This window comes from Dermacentor variabilis, chromosome 10 (assembly GCF_050947875.1).
Source record: "Dermacentor variabilis isolate Ectoservices chromosome 10, ASM5094787v1, whole genome shotgun sequence".
NCBI lineage: Eukaryota > Metazoa > Arthropoda > Arachnida > Ixodida > Ixodidae > Dermacentor > Dermacentor variabilis.
In genome coordinates, this window is record NC_134577.1 from 12,900,328 (window position 1) to 12,925,649 (window position 25,322).

At 42.8% G+C, this 25,322-nt stretch overlaps 3 protein-coding genes across 6 annotated transcripts in view; 2 read left to right on the forward strand and 1 right to left on the reverse strand.

The window, feature by feature from the left end:
* The first annotated feature begins 2,295 nt into the window (after window positions 1-2,295).
* On the forward strand, window positions 2,296-14,244 carry LOC142559920 (proteasome assembly chaperone 3-like). Of its 2 annotated transcripts, none has more exons than XM_075671615.1 (4): window positions 2,296-2,588; window positions 2,655-2,773; window positions 4,971-5,054; window positions 11,975-14,244. In XM_075671615.1, the coding sequence occupies exons 2-4, from the start codon at window positions 2,657-2,659 to the stop codon at window positions 12,158-12,160; spliced, it is 387 nt and encodes a 128-aa protein (XP_075527730.1). In that variant the 5' UTR covers window positions 2,296-2,588; window positions 2,655-2,656; the 3' UTR covers window positions 12,161-14,244. The 2 variants fall into 2 exon arrangements, with proteins under 2 accessions (XP_075527730.1, XP_075527729.1); XM_075671614.1 differs by having other exon boundaries at window positions 2,298-2,588; window positions 2,672-2,773.
* Window positions 14,245-14,469: 225 nt separating this feature from the next.
* On the reverse strand, window positions 14,470-18,208 carry LOC142559921 (tax1-binding protein 3 homolog). 2 transcript variants are annotated; one of them, XR_012823261.1, is made up of 5 exons: window positions 18,024-18,208; window positions 17,636-17,764; window positions 17,498-17,575; window positions 17,007-17,177; window positions 14,470-14,538 (listed from the first exon to the last, which is right to left on the reverse strand). XR_012823261.1 is itself a non-coding variant. In XM_075671616.1 (4 exons), the coding sequence occupies exons 1-4, from the start codon at window positions 18,066-18,068 to the stop codon at window positions 17,067-17,069; spliced, it is 363 nt and encodes a 120-aa protein (XP_075527731.1). In that variant the 5' UTR covers window positions 18,069-18,207; the 3' UTR covers window positions 14,470-17,066. The 2 variants fall into 2 exon arrangements, 1 of the variants encoding a protein (XP_075527731.1); XM_075671616.1 differs by having other exon boundaries at window positions 14,470-17,177; window positions 18,024-18,207.
* Window positions 18,209-21,226: 3,018 nt separating this feature from the next.
* LOC142559923 (nucleoporin NDC1-like) overlaps window positions 21,227-25,322 on the forward strand; it is a 59,612-nt gene continuing 55,516 nt past the window's right edge. The window contains exons 1-3 of one of the 2 annotated variants that reach the window (XM_075671619.1): window positions 21,227-21,346; window positions 21,483-21,603; window positions 24,738-24,950. In XM_075671619.1, the coding sequence (XP_075527734.1) occupies window positions 21,311-21,346; window positions 21,483-21,603; window positions 24,738-24,950 (370 nt within the window). In that variant the 5' untranslated portion in view covers window positions 21,227-21,310. The remainder of the gene's footprint in view (window positions 21,347-21,482; window positions 21,604-24,737; window positions 24,951-25,322) is intronic. The other variant, XM_075671620.1, reaches the window with a different exon arrangement.

The window sequence follows — 25,322 nt, forward strand, 5'->3', positions numbered from 1 at the left end:
GCCGGATTCCGGTAGGTCTATAGACGCTGATCTGCCATTGTCGGTTAATTAGTACAACGCTTTGTGCATACCTGAGCCACGTCCCCTGCCAACAACATATTAACGAGGTTTTAATTTAATAGTGCCCACAACAAATTTCAATGTGCTGGACACTTTTCTGGCTGCATGTTGAAACATTGTCAAAGAGGTTGGGGAGCACATCCACGGCCACTGCATCTGGAAACATCGCATTGCAAGTGTAATTTGCATGATGCTGTACATCTCAGCAACGCCACCCAACCAGCAGGCGCAGAGGTTCCCTGCAACGCAGTGGCACCTCGCTTGCACCATGCCACAATCGGTAACTGTTGTGAAGCAGCACGCTTTTGCACCAAAGAATATAGGGCTATGGTACAACACACCGTGACTGGTGCGCATGGTGAAGTACATTTCGATGGGGGCGAAATACGAAAACACCCGTGTACTTAGATTTAGGTGCACGTTGAAGAACCCCAGGTGGTCGAAATTTCCGGAGTCCTCCACTACGGCGTGCCTCATAATCAGAAAGTGGTTTTGGCACGTAAAACCCCATAATTTGATCTTTTTGATCGGACAATCCTTATTTGGTACACCAACCACCATGCTTGCACCATGCCAAAGTGCTACATCCATTTCAGCCACAGCTGTGCACTTGACTGAATGACACTCCACGATAAGGCTGTCAAAGTGCGCTGCACACTGGGCTTCGGGGAAGATTCTCTAGCAGATATTGCGTATGCACCTAATGGCAAACAAGCCAAATTAATTTTTGTTCTTGTTCAGGAACCCTGGCCCATGTTTCTCACCGATGGTAGCAGAAAGGCATATGTGCTACAATGTTGAGACATCAATTACCATAGACGTAACATTTTGACAAGATGGAAAAGATATGACAGTGATGTTAAGGACTCAAGGCAAGGACAACGAACGCACATGATGGGACCTGCACAGTTTTTTTGTGTAAGCTCGTCGTACGACATGTTATTAGTGTCAAGATGTAAAACTTACCAGACCCAGCTTCTCTTTTCAGTCAACAATGTACACAGCAGAATTAATCTCTAAAGTTATCACCAAAATGAGTGCTAAAGCCATTTAATGCTTACATTAGGACCAGAATTCACAAGTGATGTAATATCAGTGTGTAAGTGCTCAGAGGGTTCCCAAAGCAAACATTGTTGAGCATAACATGGACATCACTTCCAGCAGCGAAAGTACGCGTGCGATGGCCGACAATGCCACATGTCACGCTAAGTCACTAGTTCCAAAGCAATACACAACACACTTTCTCACAAAACTTCATAACACTAGTAAAATTGGTTGGTCAAGTTTCGATTTATCCCACTTTGAAGCAAGCACATAAAGAGAACATCAGTCTTTCGTCCTTTATGATTAAATCACCACTATTAAATATGGACCCACCTTAAAATTTATTTGGCAGTAACATGTTTGTCTATCCTTGTATCGTTTCTTGAATCGCTCTAGTACGACGGACGACCACGCAGCCTGGCCATGCACTGTGTAATGAAGCTTTTTTTTTTTTTTCTTCTGGAAAATCACACATACCGACCGCCCACACAACCCCCGTCACACCTGCACGGAACACTCGAGCGTTACGCTGCGGAGAAAGAGATCAGTGAATGACTGCTGACATCACAGCGATATTACTTTGGCTGTAAAACGAACGATGTTTGGCGACTTCATCCACTACCTCCGGACGGCAGGAAATAAAAGATGAATACTCTTATTTAGGCATAACAAGCGCGCGTACATCCCACACTTGGGTCATCTGCCATTTACAAATTCTGCCATGTAGCAGCATAGTAACCAGGTAATGTAAGTGATGCTCAAAAAGGCTCTTAATAAATCTGAAGGAGCCTAAAATAAACAGTTGTTTGAATTCTCGGCACTGGCTGGCCGGTGTGGCGGTCCGTGCGATGCACCAGAAGTAAGCTGTAAGCTCCCGAGAAACCTGGTAAGCGGAAAGCTTAGGTTCGCATAAAAGATGCACATCGAACGGAAAAGTGAAGTCCTTACGATATCTTACACTCTACGCAAGCCACAAGCTCAAAACGTAAACGATCCACATCTCCAAGCACTTGTTTGAACTTGCCATTCTGCCGCCAGAACCAAAGACGGATGTGACATCATAGACGCAAAAGAAGGATCAAGGATGCATAGAGTTAGTTAGTATAGTAACTCTATGCAAGGATGCGAGATACCGGACGTGACGTTTAGGTAAACGTACCGCTATAGTGAACTAGAACACCATAGTACCACTTGCGTTCCGTCGACCGAGCGAACTTCTCGCGTTCGAAGACAGCCAAGCAGCCAAGCCGAGTCCTAAAGTAAAAGCACATTGCCGTTGTTTTCATTGTTTCGAAGCAAGTTTAGGTGTTCTGTGGCAAGTGTCTGTACGATTAGCGTTCACTTTCTTTTGTAGTATCGCATTTAGTTCTGCTTTCAAACTTCACCGCGGCAAAACAATGGACGCCGCGAAAGCGGAAAGCGTCGACTCTGACAGTAGCCTTGTCTTTCGTTCAATCCCCAGCGGTTTCATACCGAGCATCGTCGTAAGTACAAAAAGTATACACAGTTTATTCACGTACTGGTCACACATTACATTCTTCTGTGCTTAGATATGTCTGTTTTTCAGGCGTCCGTCAGCATTGAAGGTTGTGATACCGACATATCCATCATGGAGTTTACGGACAAACTGTTTGTCGTGATTTCCCAATACAAGAAACTCGGAACCCTCGTAAGTATTTTGTTCTTCCTCTTGAGGGGAAGCTCGTGCGAGCGAAAACGCGTTGTTTGAATATAGACGAGGCTGTCGCAGCAACAGTGGTATGTAGAAGTGAACACTGCGTGCCTGCACTAGTGTTGCTTTCTCCTTAGCAGTGTCCGCTCAAGCTATGTTGTGTGTTCGTAGGTTCGGCGTCAGTTTGGGCTTTTGAGGATTCTGCATACTCGTGCAGAAACCTCTCCTGTCTTCATCTGAGTGTGCGTTTGTTTTTAAGCATTTCAACAAGTAAATCGCGACTGCCTCACCAGATCTCGTGCAGGCTGAAACATTCAAACACCTCTAGAATTATGTGCTTAGTAAGCCTCAGCTCCCTTGGAGATTTGCTAAATTCATCGTGACCTAGGGAATAATTCAGGTTGTCCTGCAGCACCACTAAGAATGTGGAATACGTTAGTTACCAAAGAGCACTGTCCCACAAATCTTTTCGAGCAACCTTTTTTTTTTTAAATTATTATTAAAGTTCATGTGGATGAAGTTATCAACAACCATGTGTTACCTGTGCCATGCCATGACGACCTTACTATGTTCTTGTTCTTGGCGTTCTGGGACTAGTCGCCACACAAAGTGATGCCCATGCTGTTTCTATAGGTGCAGTTCATCCCTGCCAAGCTTTAGTGCCACCATCAAATCAGTGATGAGCTTTCTGCTTTGTTTTGCAAGGCCTTGCTTTTTGCGATCTTTTTAACCTCACTTGAGCATCGGTCAGCAAAATAAATGAAACTCATTCAGACTCTATTACAGTAGAGAGAATAACTTTATTGAAAACTGGTCCGGCAGTTTTCCTTCGGGGCGAGAAGGGGGAAAAGGGGATTAACCCCTGTCCTGTGCCACTCTCCGTCGTTGATAATGGTGGTGATGGTGACTTGGAAGATTCCGCATACCCTTACACTTTTTGCTTTGGGATCACTGGGACTCGCCAACTTCTACTTAGCCAGACTCACTTAGACTCACTAGTATTTCACTCAGCCCGTCTCACGTGTATTCAAGCTTGCCAATATTCTACTCAGCAGAGCTCATTCAGACTCGTACTCGCCAAAATTCTTCTGAGCTGAACTCGCTTGTGATCAGGTTCACCAAAATTACTCGAGCAAGCTCATGCACTTACACTGACTTGGGCTCTTTCGAACTCGCCTATTTAAGGGCACGCTCATGCTAACAGAATCATGGGGTCAGACTTTATTAAATCTTATGAAATCCCCCACTTATTCGCTTGTTTCAAACTCGCAGGTTTATAACTCAAGTGAATTACCAGTACAATAAAAGGATCACTCATACAGAGCAAGATAGGAGCTCACTTCAAAGTCATGTTCACACTCGCTTCTACAAACATGCATTGCCATGCGCTCACTTGCACACTCTTCTGCTCAGGCTCGCATGTACAGTGCTCAGTGATTGAAACGTGATACCCCGACAGCATGGCAGACACTTTTTTGTGCCACTGTTGGACGCTGGGGACATTGAGTTGATGCACTTTTGTGTCACACGAAAACAAGTCGTTTTGATGCACTGAGAAGCAATTGGGCCCCCTCGGCAATCACCCAATGCTCACTGGTGGTGCAAGAATCGCTGACCGCCATACTGTCCAAGTATCATGTTTTGGTCACCGACCGCTATCTTTGGTCATGCTCATAACTCAGCAGTGTTTGCTGATAATCTAACCAGGATGTCAAACTGGAGGTTTCGTTCAGGCTCAATGCACTCCGATTTCTTTATTGTTCACGTATTGGTTCAGCTTAGTCCACTTTTTCTAGCCTCATAACAATGCATTGCCCAGCGCTGTTGGCTTGCCTGCATCACACATATGCAGGTTTTGTCAGAAGGAGGCAAAAATTACCTGGATACCTGGCAGGTGAACTGCAAGTGTTTGATGGATGGCTCTACAAATGAGCATCAGGAACAGACCAGCATTCTTACTCTCGTTTTTCTCTCTCCCTCATGAAATATAGTTCGATATATGTTGTAATATTTTGATATCAGTGACTGGCCATTTGTGCTAGTATTTTTTCTCTATGACTGTACCTTTGCAGTTGTGGTGTCACAATGTCTCACACATGTATTTAAGACTCCTGTATGTCTTTATCATGCCTCTTAAAAGGCTACAGAAATCAATAAATAAAACAGTTATTTCCTTGTATGGTTCATTTTCCAGGTGCTCATAACAAAAGACGCCGCAAACTGCGACAACCCCCAGAAGCTTGTGTACACCACGAAAGTGCTGTTCGGAAAGGACGAGGTAACCTATGAGCAATGTACTTTAGTTCTTGTCAACCATACTTGAGCATAAAAGGCTTGATCATAATGGTCTGCAATGGTGTGACATAATATATTGCTCTGTGCCTTCAATATATAAACATTGGCCCAGGAAATACCAGTTTTCTAAAACCCTGCATTCAACAAGACCATGAAGCTACCAATCAACCCTCAGGTGGTATAGCCATCAACAAGGAGTGAGGCACCATTGTTAATAAAATTTAATAAATAGGTAATAAAGGTTAATAAATGTCATATCATTAAAATGTTGTAACTTTGTGTTCACTGTACATTGGGCAGTCAGCAGAACTATTTCTACTGTTAGTTTATTTTTCTTGGCAGTGAATTGTGAAACATACCCTGTAGACAGGCTGTTGAAGGTTTTATTTTACCAGGTAGCATTTGTGTTATAATGCAGGCTTATTATTCCCTTATTCCACTCCACAAAGAAGTGGAATAAGGGGTTTCTTCCAAATAGCTCAGGTTTATGGAAACTTTGTGAGGCTGCACGGAGGAATGCAGAAGTAAGAAAGAGTGTGGCAAATGTTAACAACAGTATAGAGGTGATAAAAGCCCATACGAGGAGGGGTTCTCGCATAGGCATAATTACAGTACACAGTAGACTTCTGTATATATATATCTCGCAATGCCCACTGTACATACCTGCGCTTACCAGAAGTTTTCTTGCTGCCATAACTTGCAGTTCTCTAGAGATATTTGAACATGGCTGGAAAGCCCTGTGCGATGCTTATCCACTTCGCCAACTGAAGTTTTGTGGTAGTAGTGGTCGACAGCAGTGCTTATTCAGTGACTAAAATTTCACCTAGGGTCATTGTCTCACAATGTGAATAGCATGTTTCTTTTAAATCTTGTGTTAGTTAACATGCAGCAGCTACGCAAAGTGCTGTTACCAATTTTTCTTTTTGCAGTGGATAGCCAGCAAGGACGTATATTGTCAAAAGGGCGCTTCACATTATTTGAGCTTGACATTCCCAAATTACGGCACTTTTGTGTATAGATGCAGTAGTACTCATGTGTTTACATTTCGGCAATCCTTAAACTGGGGAATTAATCTGTGCATGTATTGCAATATGAAATACCGGTATGCATTGAAGTTTCCTTATTGACTTGTATTTGCTCAAAGGAACCTGTTTGTCAATTGTTAATGTGAGAGACGCTCAGCAGCACTTGGAAGCAGTAAACTTTATGGCACTTTCAACTGGTCGTTTTCGAGTGCTATGACAGTTTCATGAAACAAAGTTGTTACATGGTTTTTGCTACAGTGTGCCTGTTGTCTGCAAACATCTTAGTTGATTTGTTAAATGAGCTTAAATGTGCACATAAATGCATGAAAATGACCAGTCAAATGTGTGATCTGTAGGAATGTTGACTTTATATGCATTCCATGACCATGCGAGACATTGGTTATTTTTTCATCCGTACTCTTCTTTTGATGTAGAAAGTGTAGAAATAACTAAGTGAACAGATCATATCATTTCAGTTTCAGTTTATTGTTCATTCAAGATACATAGTTGGTTGTTAGTAGTATACAGGCAAGGGTCCCGAAGTCAAACGTCTGCAGCAGGACCCTCGGTTAACAAGAATATTAGTACAAAATGGTAATCGGTACAGCAGTGTAAAATTATGCAATCTACAAGTAAATGAAAAGTGAACGAAGTTGTGGAAAGGAATAAATTCGATTCTTATGCAAGGCGTCATACATGTAAAATAAAAAATTTTGTGCATTATCAATCAAAATTGTTTAAACCTATTTAACAAATGAAGTACGCACTTTATATACAAAGTAATTTAATCACGACAACTAGTTATACAAAATGAAATTTTTAAGTTCATATTTGAAAGCATGCAAAGATGTTGATTATTTAAGGGCACAGGGTAAGTGATTCCACAATCTGATTGCCAAGAAGGAGGATGTCATTTTGCCATTGTTCGTGCTGCATTTAGGTAATAGAACGTTGTGATTATGGGCAAACCTAGTGCTATTGTTATTTGTGAGAAACCTGGAGTCTCTTAATTGAAATTCGAGCTGTTTGTTAATTTGAATAGAGTGGTAAGTAAATGAAATTTAAACGAGCCAGATATAGGCAGAATGAAGTTAGCCTGAAAATGCAGAGGAGTATTAGAGTAAAAAGAACAGTTAGTAATAATGTGAATGGCCTGGTTCTGAATGTGCTGTATGGATGAAAGGTGACAGTTATATGTATTTCCCCACGAAGTAATGCCATATGTGATGCGACTATGTATGAAGGCAAAGTATAAAGACAATAAGGCATGACCAGAAAGAAATGGGCAAGATTTAATGAGAGCTCTTATACCAAAAGCAGTTTTTGTTCAACATAAGCAATGGAAGCCAAGGAAAGTTACAATAAACTGCTGGGATTAAATGATGGTTTATAGATACTTATGGTAGATAACGGAAAACTTTTTGAAGCATTTTAAAAATCGTGAACTGAGTTTTAAGTAGGTTCAAAATTAGGTTGTTTGAACACCATTGAATAACTTTGGTCAATTGTGTATTCTTCTTTGCTGCTGGCGTAAATTTTCCGCAGGAGCGTAATTGTTAACACATTGTTTTTGTAAATGTTCAAAATGTTTTGCACTAGGTTAGTGCAATATTAGCTCTTTCTTTGGCTGATTAAGCTCCGCTTTAACAGGTGGCTGGACCGTGCAGACCGATCAATCCGCTTACGTACATCTATTCTAAAGTTCCTTCATCAGCTTGAGTTTATGCCTCCACCCATTCGTCGAAATGCCCAAATTGCTTGTGGTTACCGGAATACCAATCACGTTTGGCACTGTGACAGAATGCTCTCAACGCACGCTGCTCCGCACGCTGAATCGCGTCAATGTCAGTCGATGAAACAGGGCATTCATTTACTCCTTCAATGGTTTTCAAAATAAGTGTGCAATCCTCCCCTTGTGTACAAGGGACACCTTTCATTTTGATGTTATTCAGCCTACTGTATTGCTACTTATCTGCAATCCTCTTGGATAGCTGTTCGTTTTTGGTTCTCATCATTTTATTTGAATTGACCAATTCGACAGATGAGTGTACTGAATCATATTGGTCACTCGTGAAACGCACACTGTCAACAAGTGAACCAAGATTACGAAGACCCTGATCTTCTAGCTTTTTGGAAATTTTACACACAAGATCATCAACAAGGTCATCCAGTTTAGCATGAAGCAGGAACTCAAGGTGCTGAATTTTCTTGGCAAGTTCAGTATTAGTAGACAGACTGCTCAGCAAGCAAAAGCACAAGGCAACACTTATGAACAACAGCCACAGGCGAGCACGCAACATGGATGAAAATAATATGTAGTATGCAAGTATGTAAACCAACCTGTAGCGGAGAGAACAGATTCATAGTAGGCGTCCAATTCCTGCAGCCACTGCCCAAAAAATGTCTAGGTACGTTGGTCGCTACCTTATATACCCTCCGACGCAGCAAGTGCAAGCGTAATGGTGTCTTAGGGCAGAAATGCAGCCCAGGCAAGCAACAGAATGCTAAAAGCCGCACAATGCAACCATAGCGAAGGCGATGACAATGTTCCGGTAGTCACGTAGCGCAGGTGCAGTTGGCCACAGGAGAAAGCGCAGCAGGGTGGCATGTGCAGGCATGTTTAGCTGCGCACGGTAGAATGCTGCACTGCAGGAACCACTTGCTCGACAGCACCAGTCTGTAGTGGAGAGAACAGTTTCTCAGTAGGCATCCAATTCCTATGACCGCTGCCCTTGAAGGTAGATGTGGTTAGCACTATCAAGCAGCAAATGAGCAGTGATTCAGATTATTGCTTGCGTTTCTTGAGTTGTGAATACTATCTGATATTGTTAGATTTAATTGCTGCTTCTCTCACTTGTTTGACTAATCCTAAGCATCAGGCACTGAACCACTGTTTCCTTTTCTATAATGTGTTGATGTTTTCACCTCTTTCACAACGTAACTGCGCCCGCTAACATAACAGTGCCACATTCCATGCTTTGTTACCTTTCGCTTAATTTTTACAAGATTCAGTGTTTCAAGAAGTAAAATAGTCTTTAAAGAACGGTTTCTTACCTGTCTTTCTGTCCGGCTTATTTACTAGTCCTAAACATGCATTCCTGCAGCCAGCTGTTGTCTTTCCAATGATGTAAACATCTGAGAGGAAGCTTTAGCTTGGCAGCTCCTATCCAAATTTATGGAAATGTAGAAATCGTTTTTCCCTGCTACCACTGCACCAATTTCAATGAAATCTGTGTCAAAAAAGAAAAGTTAAAATCCAGTGACTGCAGGAAGTAAACATTTTGTTTAGCCTGTCAATTTTTCTAAAGATAGTCTTAAAAGATTGCATCATGATGTGTGATGTGATGTCATCACATCACACATCATAGTCTAACATGCCACATACGCCGATTTGGGACACATGGTACAAATGCGTGAGTGCGCTGATGTAAAATTCTTGTGAGATAGCATTCCATGAGAGGTACTCTTTAAGTTAGGGTACGACAAAAATAATTTCACAGATCCTTTAAGCATGCCAAAAACAACAAAATATGTGTTTGAATCCTTTGAGGGTCAAAGACATAAATATACAGTGCCTTGAACAAGTCCCAAATGGATGATGCCGTATGTCTACGGTGCTATCTGTATGTTTGAAAAACACATCACTTTTTCAGCTCTTTGTTGCTCAGCAAGTACTGTCACCCTGTGTGGATAGAAGGAATTTTGTTTTCATTCTATGGTTTCATTATGCCGGCGTTTCAGCATCTGCGCACACGCAGCTGCGCTTTAATTATTTGTGGTTTTCTCTTGCAGGTTGTGTCCATTCGTTGTGTTCGTAAAAATTGATGTCTATCTGTTTTCTAATTTCTCAAAGGGGAGCAATTACATCTGTTCACAGATGGGTGCTAGTATATACGAACGTTGCTGCCATGCCTGCATTTCGTTTTCCTGATCCTCCAGAAAACTGTTAGCCCCTCATTGGTGATGGGATAATGGTTAACTGCAAGTTTCTGACACATTTGGTTTATCTGACAGGGGCACAACCATTGAGTTGTCTTGCATGCATTCACATACACAATTCAATTACACTGTGGGCGTGGGCGCCAGTTCTACTGCAATTTAGTCAAGCGGAGATTTCTTCGATGCAGACTACTTCCCAAGCACCTAATCGGACTATTGGCCTCGAGCTCCACCACTGGAAAAGCTGGCGCCACTGTCGGCGTGACGTGCTATTAGGGATCACGTGGACATAGCGGCCGCATCGGCTGCTTCGGGAGCGCCGAAGTGAGCTGAAAAGGAGAGCTTAAGTTCCCTCGTACGTTGCGGTCCTCATTTAGTGGCGAGATTTTCCCGCTTCGAGTGTCTCCTTTACAACGATTGAAAGCACTACAATACATAGTGGCTGCCTTTGAAGGCGCGCTACATGGTAGGCTACTGCTCGGTGCCGCAGTGCCGAACGTACGCAACGGAGCCTGGTGTCACCCTTATTCATATGTAGCCGCAGGACAAGAAGCTGCGTGAAGCTTGGCTCGCGAAACATAAAACCGCCAAACAGTCATTGGCTACAACTCGGGTATGCAGCAAGCACTGACGCGAGGAAGATTTCTGCTATGGCGCCGGGTCTGCGATGTTCGAAAAACGCGCAATGAGACGCTCGCCCGAGTCCGCTGCCCGACTAATGTCATGACGGTTTGGTCTATGAACTTGTCGATGCTATAGATACCGGCAAGTTTACTGGAGTGGAAAGGGAGCGGTAAGAGGCACATTAAATAAAGAAGCATGGCATATGGTCATGATCTTGTTATGGATTAATGCACTGGATTACAAAAAAAGAAGCAGCGGGAAATCGCACGCTGAGAACACCGATAAACATATAGTGCTTTGCAACTCGAGAAATAATATTGAAACGTCCAAGAATTTAGAAAAAGAAAGATTGAATCGTCGCAACTGCACATCACAGTCCCCGTAGGCGTCTAAGTCTTTACAATGAAATTATTTTTTAACAACTATGATAGCGCCCATGCAACAATGGTTGCTTGTATACTGTCAAATGCTCATATTCTGTGGCCTAAAGCTCATGGCATGGTGCGAAAACGCGCATGCGGCGAAAGCGAAACAGTGCGCGGGCAAACATGCAGACGCGCAGTCAGTCGCGGCGAAACTGTGCGATCGCTGCATTGAGGCTTCATTGTATTACGCCCCATTTAGTTATACAAACACTATAAGAACATATTTCACTTAGTTTGCTCTCAGCGTTTGCCTACCTTTCGCGCAAGAAGCTGGATCGGGAGACTCCATCGTGGCGACCGCGCACAGTGGCGTTCACTGTAAGTGTTCGGTAAAGAGATAGCGTCTGTAAATGATTATGTGCTTTTAGTTTGCCCAAGATTATTATTTAGACAGTAAAAAACTTCTCTCGTTTCGAAAGTACTTACAGAAATGTCCGGGAGAGCTCCCGCATGGTGTTTTCAGTGAGCGCTAACAGCAAAACCTATGAGGAGTGCGCCGCGTGATCTCTCATACTACGCCAGCGAGGTGCTTCTGATAGATGGCGACTCCGTAACTCCTCGCCGCCAATACCTATTTCAATGTATCTGCTTATATTTATTCTAAGTACTTATGCAAGGCCATCTGTGTTCATGAATAAACAATGCATGTTTACCTACAGAAAATACTTGTCACTTTATGGTCACTGTAAAAAAATAGCGCTAATTTTTTTCAAAATTGGCCAGTCTGAGGATTTTCAATGTGCAATAAAGATTTGACTCTGAAGGGTTGCATTTTGGGAAAAAAATGACCCACAGAGTTAATTTCTGTCTTGGTCACCGCGAGTTTTCTTGTTTTTTGCTTTTGCTCTCTTGCTGTGTGCATGTTACCAGTGCCGTTCTTGTTCTTTCAGGCAGAGGTAGATGCGACTGCCAAGCTCATAGCAATGACAATCAAGTCCTCAAAGACTGTTCTCCTAAGCCTTGCCTTGAAAAAGTTCTCGCCAACAATTGTACGAAGCATTGCAGCAGCTGTGGCCACCCAACTTGTGTCCTTCAATTCTCCAGTGCACCAGAATGTAATACCTGGTACTAGCTAGTGACTGTGACGCTTTTGTGTACATTAACCATACAAGCTCTTGACAGGTGCTTGTATGGTTGTTGGTGCGAGTGAAGAATGTTAATCTCTGAACAGCAGACAAGGTCGCCACTTCTAGCAACTATTGTTGAGCATTTTAACTGTGGCTCACTGGAGACTACTGTATAGAACAAGGATTTGATCATGGATGTGAAATCAACCGTGTCGTGTGCTTCAGCAAGACAAAAGATTCATCATACAATGAAGAGCTTTGAAGTTATCCATGTAGAGGAATATGGGCACTAGAGTGGAAGTCTTAGCCAAATGCAACGTCCGACACAGCAGAGAAGCTGAAAAGGCAAGAAATGAATAGTTATGCAGAGTTACCACGGTGATGCGTCAGCTGAGTTTGATGCTTAACATTATGGCCTGGTGTAGCGACTGGCCAATTAATAGTGTTTTTTGTACTATGCAAGATTTTTTATGGCAAGACTGAGCATGGCACACAGTGTTCTTACAAAGGAGTTTTAAGGCGAGGCATACGATTTTTGATCTTAATTTAAATTTTGAATGCTAACAAAAGATCATTATTATTTTATTTAAACCTTGGAGGCAGTTTGTAGAGCTAATTTGGAGGCAGTCACATTTTAAGGCACAGCTATTTTTTTTTCTTTACTGCCAAAATTCTTGCCCAAGTTGAGATTATTATAATTGAATTTCTATGCTCAATCCAGGCAATTTTAAATCTGCGTGCACTAGGAGATTTGGGAAGGCAGCCCTATGACGAAATGTATGACGAAACTTGAAGGCCAAGCAGTTAGCTCGTGCTTGCCAATTCATCTGGCAAGCATCTGCCATGATGTGCCATGATTCATACTTCATGCACTTTGTCATCGGGTGTTTATGACATAGTAGCGGGAATGCCTCAGTAGCATGCTCAGTTTCGATATTGTTTACACTGAGCTTATGAATTTTATATTAACATTTTGAATTAGGTGCAACTTTCAGGATTTAAAAAAATTCGACTGTTTCCAAATTTGCTATGTAAACATGCCCCCGAGGTTCCATTAATAAGTTAATGAACTTTTTTTAGTCTCGGCGGCAATGTCAGCCTGACTTTACAAATTCTCAGCAAAATTGCTACGCGCGCTGTGCTCAGTCTTCAAAAATACACCCTATATATTTATTGACTTGTAATAGTGCAACTACTGCAGGTAGCACCAGGTTAATGTCTGTGCAGATGATGGCCACATTGTAACAGCTCTTTGGTCAAATGACTTAGAAAAAATTTGTACAACCTCCACGTGAAGTAAAGCATACTTTCTGTTGCAAGAGTTGCTACTGCATAAGAGGATAGGTTGTTTAAAAAGCATGTAGAGAAGCCGATTTCTTGCATAATGACCTAAAATGGTACAGAACACACCTTCATATTTGAGTAAATCTGTAATTGTTTTAAAAGCTACACAATTATCCACAGTTCATATGAACATGTCGTACCGGCAACAGCTATGGTGTTTTAAGATTTTTTTGTAAAAGGCATTCTCGCAATAATATAAGGCACTCTGCCTAATTGCTTGGGTGTTGAGATGACTTTTGAGTTTATGTGATGATACATTGAAGACTCACTTAGAATGAGAGCCAGTGTATTTTATTCAAGCACTGCTAGGCCAGTGTGCTGGTCCAGTGAATTTCCTTGAAAGAACAGCTGGTTTGATGGACTCACTGGTGCACTTGAAGCCATCCATGTGGTTGCACCTAAACCTACACTGCTACCTTTACCTCGCTATTACAGTGCATAAACATTCCTTGGTGCGAGTTTCTGCCACATGGGTGTCATTGGTACCGCTGGAGGCTCTGAACGTTTGCATCTGCTTGACCAAGGTGCTTCCTGAAAGATTATGCTGCCACAGTTGCCTGATGTTTTCATGTGACCTGCTGTGCTGCTGTGCAGGAAATGCCACATGAATTCATTTAAATTTTACTACTCAGACAGACATCGTTTGATATCATGGTGTCCATTGAGGTGTACTCACCTTTGCCAAGTGAGGTAGCAGGGGGTCGCATGCAGGTAAATGCCATAATTAAAGAGGTCCATCTACCATGCCACTTCACTTGCATGTGTTTTCTTTTCCACCTGTTCTAGCACATGCCCCAAACAAGAGGCTTTGCACAAGCGCTCAAGTCTAGGAATAGGCAGACATGAATTCGTGGGATGGTGTGTAGCTGTTGTTTTCCATTATTGGTTCATCATAGAGGCTTTTGTTATGACTGTATAGATAGCCTAAGTTCTGAACAGGTAACTATAGATCCAACAATTTTTCATACAATAACCTCAGTCAAACAACCAAGTTTTATTTCCTTCAAAAACAGTAATTTGTCAGAGGCATCTATAAGAATGTGCTGGAAAAGAAGTTGGAAAGTGATCACATAAGATGGAGAGCAGTTTCCACAGCGAATCAAAAAATGATGGAAAAATACAAAAAGCTAGGGGCATGAAGTTTAGTTACCACCGTAATTCTGGTAGTCTAATATAACTGGAATGTAAATATGCACTCATAGTGCAAATGTTGCTCATAATGTCCAAAAACAAACGATAATAATAATAAAAACCCTAAGTATTTTCACAATACAGCACAGCAACCAACACAGACTGACTAACAGGGCTATATAATGTATACAATATGCAATCTTTGTATAATATATGTCTATATATTAAAACTTTGGTGGCTCTACATGTAACACACAACACAACAAAGTTGCAGCTAATGCCAACACACCGATAAGCAACAGGTGAGCACCTTGTCACCTATTAAAAGCAGTGTTGACATAAAGCTACCCTTTCAACCATGCCTACTTAAACATACACCAAGGCAACAAGAATTGCATTTGGGCGCTTGCTATGCTGCTATAAGGTACGTTTTAACAGTTTTAGAAAGTTTCACATTCAAGTACACATTGTCCCACAACAGTAATTATGGTATTGAAGCTCATTTGCTTTCAAACACACATGTGGAATATTTCATACACAGGATGTTCTTAACTGGAAACTAACCCAACTGTAATTACCATTTTCATACAACAACTGTACAAAGTGCAGTACTTCTTTATAATGCCTGTATATGGTAGATAAATCGGCGGTCATATGGGCAGTGCATTAGATACCTTGACGACCGAGGGCTGTCATAAAGGCAGTCGCTGGAGAAAATGCAGACAGCCAGAACAGCACTTCCACTTTTTTCCTTCTACAGCACATAAAACTGAAATGCAGCGAAGGTGCTGCAGCATTGCGCATGGAAACAACCAGCACATCTCGTTCTGCGTCATGGGGCAGTATTCTCAGACGATTGCTTTTGGGGATACTTTCACTGGCATGAATAGCAGTAGACTAATGGTGTCTACAAATGACACCATTTGTGGCACAGAGCCAAACAGGTTGTCCTAGTAAAGCGCCGGGGGCACCGTCACCTGCAGGGGCCAATATGTCGGGTGCTAGTCGCACAAAATCTTGGAAGTCTAAGTAGCCCTGAAAGTGATTGTCCGAGGATACCATCCCTAACATGTCAGTGGCAGCATAGGAAAAAAATGATCAACATGAATCAGTATGCAGCCACATGGATGCAGCTGCATAACTTCCTTGAAGCTCAACAGCTAGATTTAATAATTTTGTCTGAGCTTGATCAAGACTTCCAACTTCCAAGTACCACTCTTACTTTCTCATCTGAACCATTAAGAGGTAGCTGTGTGAAGCTGTTCCATCGTTGAAAGATTGCGAAGGCTATGAACAAATGTTCTATGAGAATAGCAGTTTTGACATCAACTGTACTAAGAGCAAGCATGTGCATTGCCCATTGTGAAGTCTTGATAACAAGTGGCAGTACTGCAATACATTTTTTTTCACAACAATGGGGCTATTATACATTTCATCTGGAAGTATGGGTGGCTTGTAGAACAACGACTTCCCAAACTTTAGTAACTATGTTGGGCACATGGGTAGCTGGTTATATCATGTACCCTTGGCTGCTGGAATTTGCATTACGCTGCAAAGTGTATGTCATGGAATCTCGCACTACAATTATGGTTTTATTGATAGGATTTATCTTAAAACAGAGGGGCTATTTGAGATGTTGTGGAGCACTCTAGATTGATTTTGACCTCCTGACATCCTTTCATGAATGCCCAAAACATGTTACATAAACGCTTCTTTTCACCTCCATTGGAATGCGGCAGCCAGGAATCAAGTCGTAGCCACTGCAGCCTGCGCTTGTCATGGTTTGATTTTACAGGTCAAGGCAGAAAGCAAGCAAAGTGAAGAAAAGGTACTATAAGACTTATTACAAAACGTCTTGACACTGCATCTAGACTGATGGCAAGACTTATGTACTTTGTTTTGTCGAGATCTGCAGAAGTGCAGCCTTGAAATGTGTACAATAGAACTGCAAAAAAAAAAAAGAGGTGGGAAGCATTAGCATATATTTAAGTAACCAGGTGCACTTGAGGGGACAGCACCATGCAAGGTGCCAAATGCAGTGCACCCACAATTACTTGTATAATGTAATGGAGCACAACAACGGTTTAATTCTGCCTCCTTGTGCAAACATGATCCCTGAAAGTAGGCCAAAGTCCTACAAATAGTATCAGCTGCACTATTAAACACTATGTCAGTTGATTAAACTAAAACAGGTGAAGTGCCAAAAGTAAAGTAAAATGTCAAGGAGTGGCCAAGACGTAGACACTGGTGTGACCAACAGTACACTACTAGCCTAAAATGAAGTACAGTATCACGATGCTCACGAGAACATAAAATGAACACTGAGAAAATGACAAGCAATGAAAATGTGATGTATCAGCTAAGAAACTGGAGAGAGTACTTTTTCAGAACTCAGAATGTCAGGATTTGGGAGTGCTCAACAGTTGTCGCAGAAAATTCTTCAGGAATGAGTCACTCCCTTCCTCGCGATCAGCATGTTGAGCACAGGGTGTTTCTTGATGTACTCGACAGCCTTCTTGTGCGTCACCATAGTAAAGTCGTAGCCGTTCACCTGGGAAGCGGGATCGATAATTTTGAAGCATGCATGAGCTTGATGACGTCCACCGTGCCACATTGCGATAAATAATACAAGACCAACTGAAGTATATTTAGAGAGAAAATGTAATGAGCATCGCAATTCCTTCTGCGCGTGTGCAGGAAGTGATTCTAAACTCGTCAAAACGCACAGCGAAAATCTTCGACACAGAGCACTTAGATAGGTTTACATTTCCGGGGTTTCGGCGTCTCTACGCGCAATCAGAAACGCTGGATATGCGATGCTACAACCCTTCAGCAATTTTTACTCTGAGATCGTAAGTTATACTGCCGCACCTGCAGGATCTTGTCGTGCACTTTGAGGCCGCACTTGGCTGCAGGGCTGCTCTCGTAAACCTCGGTTACGTAGATGCCCTGCAGTGGAAAAAAGTGCAAATTGACAGCTCTGTCGGCACATGTGCTAGGCGTGCATACGTTATCGGTATATCCTTGCGGACTACGTGTGAAGTCCTGATCGATGCCACCTCCAATCTTGAATCCGCATTTCATCACTTCCCTGCCTTCGGAGTCGATGCCAACCTCCTTTGCAAGCTTTATAGGGATCTGCAAAAGCAGAAGTGGTTTCCAAGAACTGCGATGAAGTGATCACGCGCACAAAGCTGAGAAAAGTCTTCGCGTAAATCGCGGCCAGACCACAAGGCGTTTCTTTATCAATTGCCAAAACCAAAACATTGAGCATGCAGCGCACAGGCACGAAGTTTTTAGCCTCACTCCGAGAGTACTGACAGCTCCCGCAAGCATTTGGAGAACGGCTTTTGCGCCTGATTGACGAAACGGGTAGAAAATATTCGAGCAAACGTACACTCAAGCACTGCATAGCTGTGCCGGGCTGGTGCTGAAAGGCCATCGCCCTGGAGTCTCCACTCCGTCAATATTGAGGAGCAAAACAGCAAGGCACAAAAAGTTTGACTGTACGGGTCCCGTATCAAATGGAAGGGGCGGAAGAAACTCCGACCATTGCTCTGACAGAAGTGCGTACGGAAGTATTGGTCGGAATCGGACATTTCCCAACCAATAGCGGCGCGATATTGACAACGCTTATTGGCTCACAAAATTACGTCAGGTACGTGAAAATAAAGTACGCTAATTTTGTTGGCTAAAAGCGCGGGATATTTAAACGTTAGTATCCGTGACTCGCATGAAACAGGTTGATGAGGTGCGCCCACACAACACATATATGAACTTGCGTGCCCTTGTCGAATGCGACAGAGTTCATTAATCTCATGGGACGAATTAAATGTACTGCAGAAACAGGAGGACTGAAAGAGTGGCTGAGTACATGACATCAACAGAGCGAAACTAATAACGTGGTTTACAATGCATGGTAAATGCACCGGCCCCCATTTTCTTTTCTTCTTTCTTCTATTTTGCTATGTAACTCACTGGCGAACAATAGACTATTCTATATTCTATAAGTTGCAGGCATTTCAGCTTTATTTTATGCGACTACGACGAGCTTGTGATCATTTTTCAGCACATTTGGTATCGAGGAGCAAAAATGGGACATATGGAAGCAAGGTAATGTTGACTGAGCACAAAAAGCAAACGCACTTTCCGAACGACGAACTAACGAAGTATATATATATATATATATATATATATATATATATATATATATATATATATATATATATATATATATATATATTGTAAAGAGAAATTCTTCACTACCTTTCAAACGTAAATAACTTCAGCTATATGCTCTACAAGATCACAAGCACAAGTATTTAATTTCAACAGAGAAGAAAGGAAACCGAGGGGTTCGATTTTTTATTACTCCTATCATAAGAATTGGAGAACAGACGCCAAGGACAGCATAGGTGACATTACTCGTACTTATTAATTGAATAAAAAAAACTATAAATTAATGGAACTGATAGTGGATGAAAAAGAATTCAACGGCGATTATGATGCTCCCTAATGCGGAATTTGAGCGCAGCTAGCTCTGTATGTGTTTTCATTTTGCGATATATTGGCTGACGCGGACATTCTGGTTCGTGTGGCGCGACTGCATCGATAATCGGGAGATCGCGAGCGACAAAGTGTGGGTGACGCGTGGGCGAGATGCACAACAACCGCCACAAACAGACCTCCGCTGACTGATGCAGCGCTTTGTGTTCATGTATAGTATCGTTGGACGCACTCGCCGCATGCCATCGGTGAACAGACGGTGTGTGGATAAGGCTGATCCATTAAATCCGGCTGCGGCACCCACCACATAGTGCGACGCGCGCTACTCTGACGCCATGTCGTAACCATCGTCGCTGCAGAGCGGCACTTCGTCTTTCTCACGCTTTCGCCGTACCCTCCTCCTCCGCTTTCCTTCTCGCGCTCTCTACACTTTTCATCTCCCGCTGCGCTACGCGTTCGCGCTTTCATCCTTCGCTCTGCTTACGCTCGGTTGCGCCGAAGACGCCGCGGCACGTCGACGCTCAACGCAGGAACGGGCGCTTATTGAGCTGCGCTCAAACTGGCCGCAGGTGCGATACGAACCCGCGTCTTCGCATTACGCGTGCGAAGCTCTTACCAACTGGCCTACCGCAGCGCCGTTTTCCACTTTCATTTCTATTAATTTCTAATTTCTTTAATTCAATGAATAAGTGCAAATAATTTCCCCTATGTTGTTCTTGGTGTCTGTTTGTTGGCTTCTTAAATCGTTTTAGTGGTGGTGATCCAGGGAAAACAGGGGGAAGGCGGGAGATGGAAATTAAAGACGATGAGTGAAGCGAGAACAAGGTGAAAGCAGGAGCCAACGTTTCGATAAGTGGTCTTGTCTCCTTCATGGCGACCATATGCTTTCCTCGCCACAGTATATATAGGCGGGGTTCTTAATTCTAAAGGGGAGAGGGCGTAAGGCGGGTAGGCATGGCAACGAGCGAAGGTATGTTTGCGGCGAGGGTGCAGAATTGAGAATAAGGGAGTGCTGTGCACAAGGCCAGTGACACGGCCGTCTGTCAATCATGTGTCAACCGGCGTGTCAGCGGCGTGCTCAGCACCCGTCTATTCCCTCTTTCGCTGGTGGTCGAGGGCTATCGTGTCTGAAAGAGATAATAGGAGCGTCAGAAACAGGTGCTCTTGAAGAAAAAAAAATAAAAAAAAATAAAAAATACTGAAATGGAATGCACAAATAAAAGAAAAAAAAAACGAGAAAAAGCCCCCACTAAGCAACCAAACCTGTAGCTTGAAGTTTAGCATAGCGAATAGATTTTAAAGCTCCCTTTGAAACGTTTATGCCTGTTGCAATGTCTTGAACTTATGGATAAGGTACGATACTCTGTATATTCTTTCTCGTTCATAACGGAAATTTGACTGTAAGATGAAAGTTCATCAAAGTTATGACCTGGTTCGTTGGAATGCTCGGCGACGGCTTTGGGAAGCTCGTTAGCTGTGTCCGCGCGATGTCAGTTTAATCTGACGTTCATTGTTTGTCCCGTTTCACCGATATGTTGCTTCTTGTCGTTATGTTATGAGTTGTTATATGTCGCCTTGAAGAAGACATGCAAGTCCACTTGTCGAAACGATGGCTCCTGCTTTATATATATATATATATATATATATATATATATATATATATATATATATATATATATATATATATATATATATATATATATATATCACTACCGCCACTAAAAGCTTGCTCTAACGTAGCGTGATGTGACCATATAGTTTCCTAAAATTCATAAAGGAGACTCCACAGAGTTTCATACAAAAATTTTTGTACGAAACTCTATGGGAGACTATGGATGTGACCATGGTCGTGAACACACTCAGTCCTTGATGGTGGCCTCCGAGATCGAAAATGTGCATCAATGCAATCTTGGAGGACACGTTTGACCACGTCAAATACGTAAAACCTATGAAGAAGAAATGATTCTCAAGATAATTAACAAGTTAATAATAAACATGTTATCAAGTCCTGTTTGTGCAATTTGTATCTGATATAGTTGTAACGTTTTATTATAACTTTTGAAGTTGTTGACTCGAAAGTCGATGAATACCAAACTTGATGCTAAGATAGCCAAGATGAGCCAGCGCCATTGAGGTGATTGACTAGAGAGCTAGAGATGCGCGAGTAGCCCGGGAAACATGAGTAGCAACGTGAAGGAGTGGTTTAGAAATGAGGTACGATATCCTTTATGTAATGGACGAGAGTGAATGTCTGTACGAAGCGATAAAAAGGTTCCTCGCAACATTTCCAAAAGCGCGCACGTGCTTCCGCGCATGCCTTTTCATTAATTTCTTTTTTGTTTTACTTCAGGTTCACTTCTGGCGGTGTGTGCACACCATCGAGACAGTTCTAGCCGTGCAGTTTATTCTCACCCCGATCGCTTTGGTGTTCCTCCAGTTCAACGTGTTTTGTCCGTTCGACGGCTTCATCGGTGAGGAGGTGGTAAAGGATGAATTGAATCCAAGAATGCTTTCGAGTTCGCATGTCGAGGGCAGAATGCTGTGCCCCGTGTTGCTTAATTTGTGCGTCCAATGTATAGTAGTTTGAATGAGGGAATGTAACTGTGTAAGCAGGGAAGCAGAAGACCAAGGAAAACGACTGGTACAGACGCGTGATAAGTTAGTGACTTGCCTTTGTTGATTCATTTGTCTGCTCGCTTATTCTGGCGCCAACAGCACCATGTGAAAGTTCACGTAGATAGAGGAACAGCGGTACTGTATGCAATAAATAGGTTAAATGTGCTAACATGTTACTGATAATCAGGCGTGCTAAACTGGCACGAGTAGCAAAACACTGATGCTGCTTCTTTCATACATATTTGTGTCTGTATTGGCACGTATGTCGATCTGTGCCATGAAATCGTTCTTAACTGTTTTGAACACCTGTACACCGGCTAACAGTAAGGTAAGTTAGTGTTTTTTCTAAATGTGGGCTACATTGACTGTTAAGAATAGATGAAAAAGAAATCATTTATTCATATGTTCACAAATAAAAGAAAAAAGAAAGGCATGTTAATTGTTTTAAAATGTTTACAATAGCCATCTTGAGGGAAATTGTGACTCTATACAGGTGACGGACAGGAAAATGTGGCTGGCTTTGTTTAATATGTTTATCACTTAAGAGAAGTTTGAGCACTATTTTGTGTGACAGTAACAGAACTTGGACTTCAGAAAATTCTATCCTCACGAGATCATCAGTAACATAGTCACAATAGTGTTCATGCTTTATTAATGCATTTGTGCAGCATATGAAAAATTATGTTTTTCTTTCTAGGAAGACTGAAGTCTGATCGGTTGGCGCAAGACAGGGGTAATTGGAGATCGCAGGGAGAGGCCCTCGTCCTGCAGTAAACATAAAACAGGCTGATGATGATGATGATGATGATGAAGTCTGACTTCAGTAAAGAAGTGCTAGCGGTGTGACAATAGTTACAAAAACAAAATGATTTCAGCGATCTTGAACTGTTTTCAGGGTATCAATTAATGTTGGCTGCGCAGAACATGTACCATAAATCATATTCTAGATTACGTCAACTTAGTGCAGCAGCGAACTGTTAGCTTAAGGCCTGCTGGGACTTAGCAAAGTTTCCGTGTGCGCAACTAAAAATGCAACTTGTAGTATTAATGATCAGATGGATGAAACCTTTGTAGCACACAGGATGGGATAACACTGTTCAAAAGGAATGTTCGTATTGTTAGGCCATAGTGACAGCAAGGACGGAAGAAGAGGACGATGAAGCGCACTTGTCTTTGGAGTGGCTTGGTGCCAGTGCGGCAACCCTTTATACCCTTTTCATTAATTCATCTTTAAATGAATGCACCATATCGTAACAATTTTGGTGGAAGAACAGGGTAAAACTATAGCGCCCCTGAAGAATGATAATCACCTGACCGCAGAGGTGCAGTCTGTGGAGCTTTTCCAAATTGCTATTCTGCCACCAGAGATTGCTTCTGACGGCAACAACCGGCCACCTTCTTCTAGTGTCCCATGGCAGCCCTACATCGAACCACGAACCTTCGCCAGAAAAACCAGGGAAGACGTGGATGGATGGCTCAGTGTCTACCAAGGAGCAATTCAGTTCAGTGGCTGGAATGGCATCGCCAAACTTAACAATGTTGCCTTCCTCCTCAAGGGAACCGCATCTTTGTGGCTTGAAAACCATGAAGAAAGCTTGACAGCATGGGAAATGTTTGTAGAAGAAATAAAAAATGGCTTTGGAGATCCAGCAGCTAAAAAGAAGTGTGCAGAGCAAACGCTAATGCAATGAGCTCAAGCTCCCAGCGAAACTTGCATGACATACATCGAGGAACTGCTCAAGTTGTGCAAGGCCTTGGATCCTCAGATGACGGAAGAGGACAAAGTTGGCCATCTTCTAAAAGGGATTGCTGAGGATGTGTACCGGTTCCTCATTGGAAAAGTGTCTGGAGTCTGTAAGTGACATCATTCAGCATTTCCCACACATTTGAAGCTCTGAAAGCGCGGTGTATCACACCAAAGTTCGGCTGCCTGGCCAACGTAACTAATGTCACCAGTGATGATGTGGTCTCTGCTACAGCTAACCTTGTGTCAGTGATTTGCAAGTGGTGTGGGAAGCGCTTGACCAAAGTGGGGCAGTTTCCCTCTCGACTCCTTGGGTTCGAGACCCTTTTTCTTCCTGCAACTTTGGTGAGACAATCATCACCACTGCCTCTGTAGATGCCTACAACTATGCGCCTCGTCCAAGAGTGCCAAACCCTGCTATGAACGTGCATCCCAGTTTCCAGTTCCATGACGGTTACTTACGCAGAGCGCCCGCAGTTTCTAGTGTGGGATGGCTGTGTCAATTATTCTTCTGCTGACAATTTCAGTGCATCCTGTGAGCACCCCATCTGCTTCCAATGTGGCATTCGCGGCCACATCACCCGATTTTGTTGTCATCACCGTCGCATGTCACCACTGTCCTATGAGCAACCACATACTTTTATTGCCGTAGCATTCGGCACGGTGTGGGAACAGGCTGGCCCTCTGACTCTGATAGCAGGACAAACCACCAGGCGAGTTACAGTAGCGACTCACCAGCTTCTGTGCGGAGCTTGACAATGCTGCCTTCATGCCAGCGCAGGTCTCCATCTTCGCGACAATGTCTCACGTCACCGCTGCCGGAAAACTAGGTGGCACAACCAACAGAGGGGAGGTCAGGCGGTCACCAGTCATCTTTGGCTACATGTCCCTATGCCTCTGCCAGTCTCCTTGTGCCATAATAAGATTCGTGTAATGGTGGACAGTGTTACTACATTGCCGTTAGTGGACACAGGAGTGAGTGTCTTCGTTATCAGCCTGGATTTCAAGATCCAACTAGGCCGTAAAGTGATAACACTAATACATTTTGTGCTGTGAGTAGAGAGTTGCTCTGAACTATTGGTGTGTGCACTGCAAACGTTTATTTCTCCGATAATGTGTTTCCATTTGAATTTGCAGTGCTTGCTAAATCCACTCACAATGTAATTCTTGGCCTTGATTCCCCACACTAGTGGGGTTCCACTGTTGAATACAGTAGCAGTGAGCTTTTCTTCTCTCCTCTTGCAGAACAACCTGCTACCTTTTCACGTGCTCTCACCGTCATTGAAGATGCTGTCTTACCTGCACTTTCCTTATCCAGAATTTTGAGTTGCTGCTTGTGGCTTCGACGCCGATACATTTGGTGCTATTGTCGAGCCTGTGCCTTTGATCATGGTGAAGAAAAGTGTGCTCGTACCTCAATGCATCCTCTCTGTGGCCTGTGGAACAACTACACTGAAGGTGTCAAATTTATTCTCCCAGTCTATTGTGCTATACAGCGGTATCTGAATTGCCTTTTTTGAAGCGGGTACTAATCTCAACATACACACTTTAATTGATGACACGTTGCACAAAGCCCAAGTGCACTTCACTCTCCTCTTCTTCAGTTCTTGCTGTCACTATGGGGTAACAGTACCATCATCATGCAGTATAGATCTGTGCTTTAAGAAAAGTTGCTTGCTACCTGAATATCAAGACACATATGAGTTAATGTTCTCAGAGGCATGTGGATGTCTTGCGGTAAAGTTTTAGGGATATTACACTGGTGTGATATTATGTGCTTTCCTTTATTCGTATCTATAGTCAGCTATTTACTACACTGCATGCTGTGCA